Source organism: Hoplias malabaricus, chromosome 3 (genome assembly GCF_029633855.1).
Source record: "Hoplias malabaricus isolate fHopMal1 chromosome 3, fHopMal1.hap1, whole genome shotgun sequence".
NCBI classification, from domain to species: domain Eukaryota; kingdom Metazoa; phylum Chordata; class Actinopteri; order Characiformes; family Erythrinidae; genus Hoplias; species Hoplias malabaricus.
The window spans coordinates 30,503,256-30,515,312 of NC_089802.1; the positions used below are offsets into that span (position 1 = coordinate 30,503,256).

The following is a 12,057-nucleotide window of genomic DNA, read 5'->3' on the forward strand; positions in this document are numbered from 1 at the left end:
TTAAATTGAGGGCGGCACGGTGGCGCAGCAGGTAGTGTCGCAGTCACACAGCTCCAGGGGCCTGGAGGTTGTGGGTTCGATTCCCGCTCCGGGTGACTGTCTGTGAGGAGTTGGTGTGTTCTCCCCGTGTCTGCGTGGGTTTCCTCCGGGTGCTCCGGTTTCCTCCCACAGTCCAAAAACACACGTTGCAGGTGGATTGGCGACTCGAAAGTGTCCGTAGGTGTGTGTGTGAGTGAATGTGTGTGTGTCTGTGTTGCCCTGTGAAGGACTGGCGTCCCCTCCCGGGTGTATTCCCGCCTTGCGCCCGATGATTCCAGGTAGGCTCTGGACCCCCCGCGACCCTAAATTGGATAAGCGGTTACAGATAATGGATGGATGGATGGATAGATTAAATTGTACTTGGTTGATAGAGCTGCCATATGTGAATTTCCTTGATCATTGCCTGATGTGATGGAAGTAAAATCTGTGAGGACTAAAGACGGTTTTTGTTCCAATAATCCAATACTCACAATGGACCTGGGATGTTTATGGGAATATCTGATTGTGCTCATTATATGATTAATTTTAAAGAACCTAAACCTAAGGATGCTTTGTTTAAAGTGAATTTTCATATACCAGATAGCAAACAGAGTAGAACATTAATGGTGCAGCATGACATTTTTCCTGTAAATGTGACTATGGGAAATTTTTAAAGATATTTGGTGGGTTTGTGGAAATAAAGCATAAATATTTCTACCATATGGGTGGACAGGCTGTTGTTATATGGCAAAATTAAAACTTCCTTATGAGGTTTATACTCTCCAAAGAGGTGAAGCACCTGATGAAGAGAATTCTGAAGGTATTTCTGGTTGTTCGAGATTCCTGAAGTGCTACAGGGATTCAAAAACTCAAAAGAGGACAATAAAACAGAAGGACTTTGAAACAGAATGGTGAAAACTTGCTGAAATTCACCAACATCACATCAGAAGACGAAATTTCTTAAGAATCCGTAAGACACTGTTTCTGTAAATAAAGATGTATTTACACCTTTAACCGTGTCTGCGGAGATTCTTTTCCATCACCTGTCTTCACAATACAGTAAATAAACAACAATCTCAAATCTCATTAGGATGAGATTAGCAGTCTCAAAGGAGTTGGATGCTAAACCTGACGTTTAATATTTTATAACAGGTCTGAGCAGTAATTAACTGTCCTTAGTCCTTAAATAAATAAATATGTAGTAAAGGATGTCCACATTATATTTTAGAGCACCGGTAGGTGGAGCGCATTATTTCAAAACGCTGTTTTTAACGCTGTCAGTGTGGCTTTGGAACGCTGTAAAGTACGCACATGATTGCGCCAAAAACGGCTTTCCCCAAGAGGGTCAAAAACAGCATCTAAAAGACGTGTTTACTTTATAAAACGCCGAAAAATACAGCGTTTCTCTCATTTACCCTTGGACTGTAGGAGTCCATCTTTTGAGCTTAGGTTCCTCTCTATGTTTCATCCTTATGGTCTATCTAGATGTCTGCAATAATGATTTTTGACATGTCATGAAAATGTTATAAATTGTTGACTGTGTAGCTCAATACAAAAGGGTCCAAGAAGTGTATTAGTTCATTTAGCACTTTGTTACTTAAGAAACCATGAGCGTTTTTAAATATGAATAAATGCAAATATGCTGAAGATAGATATTTATTTTCTTTGCAAATTTCACTGAAAGAAAGCAGCAAGTGTGATATAACATACATTTACCAAATATGATAAAAATATTAAATTAGAAAAAGTAAGTAATTACATATTTTAAAGAGAGTAAACAATCGAACACCTAAAATAATGATACTATAACACTAATAGAGTGCAGGTTGTAAATGAGCAAATCAGAAGCCCATGCTGATGGCAGCTGTGTCGTGGAAATCCATAGATCGGCGGTGTCTTTTTGAATCATTGTCATCCTTTTCCTCACTACTATTGTCGCACCGCTGCAAAAAGAAATGAGAACATGAAATAAAATGAAGTGGATTATTTTATGTATCCTGCTGTGGTTATCGCTTTGTGAAATCAGTGCAAGAACTGAATATCACATAATTGCTTTCAAAATTAATGTCTTTAAAAAGCTCTTTGATGTAAACTAACTGGCCAATTACTGGCTAAATATTAGAGCCCAGCTCACCTGAACGCAGCGTCCATTCTTCCGTAGGCACAGTTTAACTTCACAGTGCAGGAAAACTCTTTTTGACTTGTACGTGAAGGTGAACATGTTGAAGGAGAATCGGTTGAATGTTAAGGCTCCGTTATTATACACTTGCACAGTGGCATCATGAGGGTTGGGACATCTAGAGAGTGAAAGAAGATTTAAAGATTTTATATTAACTTGGACATGTCTTGGGGAAAAACTCTTCAATCTACAGTCCTCTCAATAAAAAGACATTTATTAAAGGATTAAGTTAATCAAATTAATTAAAATCTGGTGTGCCCTGCGATGGACTACAGCCCTGTCCACAGTGTGTTGATTTCTTGGGCCACATGAATCTCGGGAGGTTCCAAACCCAGCGTGACTCTGATAAAAATGAAGCAGTTACATTTGTAGGAGGAAAGATACTGTGTTGTTTTTACCCGTTATCAATCAGGTCCCAGTACACACTGTTGTTTTTGTTACTGTCTGGAGTGGCCCAGCATCTGTCCAGCACAGCAGAGAACACATCCTTGTCGACTCCTTCCACAGTCACTCCCACATAGACTGGCTTATTTTCTTCAATCGTCAGCTCACCGCTGTATGGGCTGCTGCATGAAGGATCAACACAGGGGTACATCTGGACCGTATATATAGCCTCTAGACCAGGCAGGACCTTGTTGACCACACTGAGGGGAAAAATGAACAAATTTTAAAGAACGTGTCAGATTTTAAAGAAATTGCCATAAAATAAAAGCCTGCTGCTACAAGTATTCTTACTTTTCTATTGCCACAATGGACATGGGCATGGAGATGGTCTTAATGAGTGGATACACGCAGGAGAAGTCAATGTTCAGCCAGCTTTTACGACTGATCACTTCATGTGAGTCAAGGCTATTGGATTTCTGCACAGCGTTCTCGTAGATGAAGTGGGTCTTGTTAGTCTGTAGACAGAATGAGTATTAGCTTTTGAGATACCCAGTCCTTGGTAGGTCGTAATAAATTTTCCTGCAGAGATATTGGACCTATTAAGAGCACAATGTGTTAGCATTCTCAGACAGTAAAGAGAAAAAGGTAACTCTACGGCCCTTTACCTGACAAACAAGAACACTACTCTACACCAATAAAGGGTCACGGGTGAACAATTTATATTATTCTTCAGCAGGATACTGTACCTTCAGCTCTGTGCCACAGTCTTCTTTTTCAACATTAAAATTGAATACCACTCTGCCACTTGAGATGTCTCCTTTGCACTTAAGATCATTCAGGTGGAGGGTATATGCAGGATATCCAGCTTCAAAGAGCTGACAGCGGGACAGTGACAGAGATCCAGAAAGGCTTTCACAGCGCTGTATGGCATCTGAGAAAAACGGAATGAGCAAAAGAAAAAGAAATGAGTAATGACAAGGCGAAGGAATAAAAACTCTAAAATGTGGCATTTTATGGGGTATTTAACAATAAAATGTACTTAACATATAATGAACTAAGGACACATTATCTTTCTAAACCCTGATGCCACCGCTCTGACGGCACATCTGTTAGTTGTTTGTATTTTGTTATGGATGAGAAATGAGTCACAACTAACTTTAAATGGGAAAACATATATATATTTACTCAGATGTGGGTAGTAACAGCACTACATTTACTTGAATAACATTTTGGACAAATTATACTAATGAGTAGTTTTAATGCAGTATACATTTCACTTTTACTCAAGAATATTTGTGAAGAACAGGCTGTACTTTTACTCTGTTACATTGAGCTACATTCTGCTCACTACTCGCTACTTATTTTTATCGACCGTCCTCTTTGTTTTGTAGAGTCTTCCAACAGAGGCTCTGTCACATGACTGAGTCTCACCAATCAAATGTAGCCACTAGAGACTTTTGACTTTCACTAATCAAAAAAATAAAAAATAAAATAGAAGCACAGTACAAGAGCAGAGAAAACTCTCTACTTATTGAGTCCATTGTTTTGTTATTAAGTTATTGCTGAACTGAATTCATGTTGCTTTGTAAAGATTTCATTTATTATTGTCTTAGTTGTTTAAGAGATATTCTTGGCTCTGAATTTGTTCATTGCTGTTTTATATTTTTGTGCATTCAGGTGTATTATTTGACGTCCTGATTATTAAACAAAGAGGTTACTCAGCAGTTACTCAGTACTGGAGTAATTTTTTCACTTAGTACTTTTTACTCTTACTCAAGTAATACATTTGGTGACTACTTTTTACTTTTACTTGACTTATTCTGAGTACAATTGTTGACTACTCTACATACCTCTGGCTGGTGCATATCTCTTTTGTTTGCACAGAGGGGAGGACACAGTGAATTCATGATTTATTATCTGCGCCTGTTCATATGTAGTTTAGAGTTTTGTTAAATTCTGGTGTGTTGGAAGATGAGACAAACAAATCTCCCTCAATTTAAGAATTACACCATATCCATGTTGTAAATATTAATTCACTTAAACAGAGGCAACATTTTGGCTCATCCAATATATTACAACTTTATGTAATTTCTGTATCTGTGCAAGTTACATTTCACTTAACTCATTTCCAGTACATCCTGCTGGTATTGTAAACAGATATTCTCATAAACCCCTAACACTAAAAGCAGGGGAAGTATAATTCAAAGAAAAAAAAATGTTAAAAGACAACATTTACCGAACGTGTCAGGGTTCTTCCTTAATGCAGGCAAAGCACAGGCACAGCCGACTTGTCCATCTTTCTTTTGACATATTTCACCCAAAGTGCATTTCAGATCCTCACATATTTCTGATAAAAGAAACACAAACAGGCCTTTATTTCAAAATCTGAGACATAAATCATACATTACTTTTTATCTATTCATTCTCTAAAAAATTCCAACTTTTTCTAATTTGGGGGAGTGTGTGTTTTCCTGATATCAATACTCTTCAGCATTTGATTTTCTTAAGGTATGAAATCTCAACATTATTTTATTGGTGTTTGGGCTAAATGCTTTAGTGCACTATGTAATCTCAGTGTTCCAGCACTCATTGAGGACAATGTAGGTATGTTTTTGTAGATGAAGTGCACAGAAATGATGTAATTCAGTTTAAAAGTCTGTTATCTTACTTTCTTCAGATGATCCTGAATCAACTTAAAATGGAGAGAAAATGACAGAAAGAATAAATAAACTACATGATTCTTCATATTTCTGAATCTGATATGCAATATATTATTTAAACAATTCAGATATTGGATGTGAAATATCAGTGAATTTACCTTTTCTAGAATCTGACCCCTGTCCTAATGTGAGACAGAGAAAGTAAGAAAGGGGGAGACAGATTGACACAGAAAACATAAATCACACATTCCTGGTTTCCTAACTGCTTAAATAAATAAATACACACACACACACACACATGCACGCACACACACACACACACACACACACAGAGACACGCACAAACACACAAAAACACACACAGACACACACACACACACAGACATGCACACAAACACACACACATACAACCAAATAGGACACTGCTCTATGATTATAAGGATTAAAAATCCTTTAATATCTATTTTCTAAACAGGAAACAGTACAAATACTGCTCAAAATCAAAAAGACAGGACAAATTAATGAAAGGCAAATGTAAGACATTTATTGCAGAGACATTTTAGATTTAATTTTAAACAAATAAGAGATGGTCTTATAACCAGTGACATTAAAATGCATTAATATGTGGAAATCTAAAGTGCCCCTAAGGTAACATATTGGTTATGTTTAGAATACGTTTTTAATGTTTATAATATTATAATAATTATTTATTTAACTTTCAAAAATGTTCAAAAAAATAGTAACTAAGTTGAGAATAGTTTACCTTTTCCATAGGTCCTGGTGACTCCAACTAATTTGAGAGAGAGAGATAATGAGTGCACTGTAGATTAATTTATCCTTACATTTAAATCCACAAACTACCACTATCAGACGTTAATTATAAACATACATTACACAATTTTAATATCTCATATTACATAAATAAATGTGTCCTCGTGCAGTGAATTTAACGAACTCAAGTAAGACTCAATATAATCTTAGTGTTGTGTTTTTAATGTTATAAATAAATCTTTAAAGTGTACTATTTAGTGAGTAGGACGTTGTTTGGAACTAAGCATATTTTACATGAGGTGTCAGAAAATAAACAAATACAGACAAAGTCGGCACGTTTCGCCTTGCGTGTAATTTTTTCCCCCAGAAACGTCCTGTGTTAAAAACAGTTCCTGCAGTCATTACTGAAAGCGCAGACTCATTTCCTGTGTTACAGTGCCCATATTAGGATTATTAGGTCTAAACTCTAGGTTTCAATGAGAGAAATATAGAGCATTTTAGTAACAGTCACTATTTAACACACTAAAATAAATGAACAAATATATAAAAGGTGTGCAGATATTTCCCTCTGAATGTCAGACTGCTGCTAACTAGAAGGCAGTTCAGGAGTTGAATTTTCCTTGGTGATTAAACTCATGCACTGAATTAAAATGATAAGACTAGAAAATGTTAATGTTTATATATTGTATGCATATGATATGTTGTATATACTTACCCACAAAGAGTAGAGCGACCAAACTGAGCTGAAGCAGAGGACTCATCTTGCAAAGTATCTATACCAAAGAAAACAGTTGACAGTTACATCATTGCACACTTTAATTTCAAAGGCTCACTGCGTTTCATGAGCTAATGGTAATAAACTAAATAAACACAAAATAATATTTCGGAATCGAGGAATTAAACTGATGGGTTTCTCAGAAACCCAGACCTCACCATAAAATGTAACCCAAGGAAAAGTACATGATAATTAGCTTTGATACTAGATGTAATAAGCATTTCTAATATACAAATGCAGCAATGGAAATTGAATTAGGAGAATGTTTACAAGTCAATAAAATGAAACAAACACTTACCAGTTAATAGATCTGTGTGTAAAGCAGCTCTATTCAACCTCTGAGGATAGGGCTAAGATTCGCTGTCTTTATATATATGTTGCTTAGCGGAACACAGCTGAAATATGTAGCCATCAAACTTGATGAACCTGCTGTTCCAGCATACGAAATAATTTTCACCTTTGATAAAACAGATGTTTTTCATCCCACACCTTGTTTGAACCGGTTTCTGTTTCTATTCATGATTAAATTCACATATATTCATAATTAAATATATGAATTCAATCATTCACCCCAGGAACTCACCCTGGAGGGGATGCCAGTCCTTCACAGAGTGACACACACCCACACATTCACATCTACAGACCCATTTGAGTCGCCAATCCACCTACCACCGTGTGTTTTTAGGCCGTGGTAGGAAACCGGAGCACACGGAGGAAACCCACACAGACACAGAGAGAACACACCAAACACTCAGAGCGGGACTCCTGGAGGTTCCTGGAGATGTGTGACTATGGAGCTATGGAGGATATGTCGGTTTCCTCCTAGAAATGGCTCCAAACGTTTATTTCATAGACACACTTTATTTAAAAAAACTTGATTTCCGCATTGTTTCTGTGATATAGAATGTGTTCTTGATGATTTGACAGAAAAGGAAAATGTTGTGTGGTCTCTTACTTTTCTTACAATAATAATAATAATAATAATAATAATAATAATAGCTATAATACTAATAATAATTTTAAGTGAATATTATTATAATAACAATACAAATAATAATAATAATAATAATAATAATAATTCTTATTATTATGTCAATCTGGGGCTCCGGTGCACAGTGTCACATGTGCAGTATGTATAAACCAGCTAAAACATTACTCAAGCATTATTCTAATTCAATTATTCATAGGTTTGTTCCCGATAGGAGTTGTTGACTTCTTTTGATGTCTGACTTAGTAAAACAACAAAAGGTTATTAGATCAGAAACTTTTAAGCATGTTTAGTTTAATCGTAGTTTAAAAAAACAGTTAATTTATTATCATTATTTTTTTTTGGTTTTTTTTGACATTCATTAATTCAGATGTTTATCCAGTTCTGGGTCACGGTGTGTCCAAAATGGAATCACTGGGTGTAACACAGCAACACACTCAATAGGCAAAACTTTTCTTAATAAAGTAAAAGTATGACTTGAATGTAGGTCAAAAAAATATTTGTACCTTAGAACCAGGAAACATGTGTCCTGTGGTTGTAGTGAAGCTTAAAGCATTAATTAAATTCATTACATTTGCCGGCCTTAAATTCCTTTTCCTTAATTAACTATAAGTTTTGAGGTCATGAATGCAGTCCAATAACTTGTTTGCCACAAGCAATTACATTCATTGTGGTAAATTTAGAAGATCAAACTGTTCTCTAAAAAAGGCAAACCAATGAGTGGATATACAAAGATATTGTTGTGTATTGCCTTTAAATGTGTGTCTCTTTCAAGAAGAATAGGCACCAAATGAAGGTGGTGAGGAACTTTTCCACGGAAATAAAATAAATCTCCTAGCTAGAAGGGTGCCAAATGCGAGACCATCGGAATAATGAAATGAAATGTGCAATCACTTGTCATTGTACAATGAAATGTGTCTTTTGCATTTAACCCATCTGTGGCAGTGAACACACACAGTAGTGGGCAGCCATCCCCGGCGCCTGGGGAGCATTTGGGGGTTGAATGCCTTGCTCAAGGGCACTTCAGCCATGGATGTTCCCACCGGTCCTGGGGATTAAACAGATGACCTTCCGGCACTAAGCCCGGTCCTCTGACCATAAGGCCAAAGCTGCCCCCTTGAATATACAGCATTTACAGGAATAAACATAACATTTTAGGAGATTAGACCAAATAAGGCTATCAGGGGACATGGCTCAATTCTACAATCAATAATATAGATTCAAAAGAAACACAGTCAAACACAGACTCTGCCAAAAAGATTTTAAAGCTGGGCAAAAGCAAAACATGCGAGAGAAGGTAGCTGGGACTTGGGAGCAGCGGTCACAGGGGACATTAAAATTTGGGTTAGGTTTGTCCAGTACACTCAATGTGCAACCAATTTTAACTGAATAAGATTATGTCTAGCGCAAACTGAGCTAGTATGTATGTGACGACTAACCTTGTCACAAACCTCCTGTTCAGTATTGAGCTGTGAATCCTCGTCCCATTGCTGCTTGAGAACTATGGTCTGGGTGGGAACTAAAGAAATTATAAGGTTATATAATTTTGAAATATTTACACCTCAAACATATAATTAATGAAGGGAAAGGAATGGCAAATGTAATGAATTTAATTAATGCTTCAAGCTTCAGTACAACCACAGGACACGTTTCCTGGTTCTAAGGTACAAATGATTGTTTTTTGACCTACATTCAAGTCATACTTTTTACTTTATTAAGAAAAGTTTTGCCTATTGAGCGTGTTGCTGCGTTACACCCAGTGATTCCATATTTGACACACAGCGACCCAGAACAGTTACAGATAATGAACAACTGAATGAATGAATGAATGTCCAAAAAATACAACATAAATTACCTGTTTTTTAAACTACGATTAACCTAAACATGCTTAAAAGCCTCTGGTCAAATAACCCTTTGTTGTTTTACTAAGTCCGACATCAAAAGAAGTCAACAGCTTCTATGGGGAACAAACCTATGTGATATTAATTAAGAAAAAGTAAACATAATAAAAAAATCAATCGATGTTTAAAATATTTGTCATCCATCCTGAATCTTGCTCTCCAATTGATGGGCCTGGATGATATATGCTTGTCATTGCCTCTTCTCTGCTCCAACAATGAACGTCTACTCAGTGAGGTTCCTGGACCTGGAACTTTACTACTGTATTTTCACAGTTTGCCTTGTTCCGTCCTGCTATTTGTATTGTTATCCACTTCACCTCTTTGCAAAACCATTTAGCACCTGCTCTTTCAAACTCACTCTCCTACGTCCTTAAAGAACCATAGGTCTGACCATCTCCAGCTCCCAAGATGATTTGACAGGATGTTTGCTTTTCAGGTAAGTTCCTCCACATCTGGCCAGACTCATCCAGCTGTTCCCAGCACAATCCAATGTGTGAGGACAGCCATCTTAAATCTGTCATAAACTCATTCACGCATGCATGTTAATCCAGAAATGTTCTGGAGTTTACCCGCACGCACACGGCACATTTCATGCTGAGAGTGTGTGTCTGACACACAAAAGCTCCCACTGTGCGCTGCGTGTGAAAGGAGTGCTCCAGAACATCTCTGGATCCAATAATGCTGAGTTTCTCTGGAATTTCTAATGAATTCATACCTGAAAGGGGCTATAGACTGTTTTTTATTCAGTGCAGTTTGGCACATAACGAGATACTGACGTTGAGTTGCTGCATATTACAACCTGAACACAGTTAATATTAACGTTGACTTACTCTCAGCCTTGTTTCCCTAACCGTTATATACAAGCGGTTTTCATGGCTGTAATTAGCCGTCATTGTTATGTATTGTGTTCTCGTTACTGACCTCAGGCCCAGAGCTGGTAAACACCAACTTTATAAACCAGACTCTGACGGTGAAGCGGAGGCCAGTGAAGCTCATGATTGGAGCAGTTTTATATTTGAACAGGCGCCTTAACGAAGGCTGAAAGGAGACCCACCCATATGGATCAAAAAGACGTGTTTACTTTATAAAACGCTGAAAAATACAGCCTTTCTCCCGGCGTGGCGCTGTTAATTACGCCGTAAAAGTATAAATACCGTCGTTTTTTACACCGTTAAAATACCAAGGTACAAAACTAATTAAAAAAACCGACTTTTGATGACTTTTGGCGTTTTAAAATAAGATACTAAGCTCCACCAGCCGGCCATGAAAGCCAATCCATTTCAACTCCAATCGTCCAATCACTGACTGAGAAGATCAGACCAACTCAATTCACTACAGACCTCAATCACTCTGGATAGAGTTTATTATTCCAAATCATCATCATCATCATCATCATCATCTTTTCTACTTGTCCATGTCAGGGTTGCGGTATTATTCCAAATATAAAATTATTCATTTTAAACATTTATTTCTCCTATTATTTAACTTGCATTTTAGTATTTTGGACAAAAATATAGTCTTGTTGTATTTGTTTTGTAGAGCTTTAAGTAAGTTTCCTTTTATGCTGTTTTTCTTATATATATTGCTTCTCTTTTAATTAACAGTGACTGGTGTATAGTGGTGTTCTCCCCGTGTCAGCGTGGGTTTCCTCCGGATGCCCCGGTTTCCTCCCACAGTCCAAAAACACACGTTGCAGGTGGATTGGTGACTCAAAAGTGTCCGTAGGTGTGAGTGAATGTGTGTGTTTTCTGTGTTGCCCTGTGAAGGACTGGCGCCCCCTCCAGGGTGTATTCCTGCCTTGCGCCCAATGATTCCAGGTAGGCTCTGGACCCACCGCGACCCTGAACTGGATAAGAGGTTACAGATAATGAATGAATGAATGAATGAATGGTGTATAGTGAGTGTAATAATAATAATAATAATAAAAATATAATAATAAGTTACACTTATATGACATACCACATACCCAGGGATACTTTACAATTGAGAGAAAAAGAAAGAATAAAGAAGAATATTGTGTCTGCTGAGGTCTACTTTCACTAAAGTATAATATCTTACTCTGTCTGCTCCTCACACTAAGAGTACTGTACATTACTGAAAGCCTGGTTAAGGACCAGAAGGGAATGGCTTCCTATTTAGGGTCTTGATTTCTCTCAGTTGTGCTTCCTCTTGTTCTGAAGAGGTCACTCCAATCACCCCACTGTGTTTGAACTATCACTAGATTAGGAAAATCTACATTGCATCTGAAATGATCAGGAACCCCACAGAGCCAGTATGATTTGGGTGGTGGATCATTCTCAGCATTGAGATGTGGTGGTGTGTGTCATTTTGGTACGAGTGGATCAGTCACAGCAGTGCTGCTGGAGTTTTTAAACCCCTCA

The 12,057-nt window shown here is 37.3% G+C and overlaps 1 protein-coding gene across 1 annotated transcript; it reads right to left on the reverse strand.

Moving 5' to 3' along the window:
* Nucleotides 1-1,843: 1,843 nt before the first annotated feature.
* Nucleotides 1,844-6,842, reverse strand: LOC136690752 (uromodulin-like). The gene is made up of 10 exons (XM_066662712.1): nt 6,728-6,842; nt 6,005-6,031; nt 5,400-5,423; nt 5,250-5,273; nt 4,818-4,928; nt 3,328-3,512; nt 2,933-3,096; nt 2,596-2,841; nt 2,153-2,315; nt 1,844-1,961 (listed from the first exon to the last, which is right to left on the reverse strand). The coding sequence occupies exons 1-10, from the start codon at nt 6,771-6,773 to the stop codon at nt 1,860-1,862; spliced, it is 1,092 nt and encodes a 363-aa protein (XP_066518809.1). The 5' UTR covers nt 6,774-6,842; the 3' UTR covers nt 1,844-1,859.
* Between the last annotated feature and the right edge of the window lie 5,215 nt (nt 6,843-12,057).

Bases quoted from the DNA above. Each gene is read 5' to 3' on its own strand.
- LOC136690752 (XM_066662712.1), bottom strand. From the start codon at position 6,773: ATGAGTCCTCTGCTTCAGCTCAGTTTGGTCGCTCTACTCTTTGTGG. The intron at 5,274-5,399 runs GTAAATTCACTG...CTCCATTTTAAG, and splicing joins GGGGTCAGATTCTAGAAAAG to TTGATTCAGGATCATCTGAA. The intron at 3,513-4,817 runs GTAAATGTTGTC...CGTTTTTCTCAG, and splicing joins GAAGAACCCTGACACGTTCG to ATGCCATACAGCGCTGTGAA.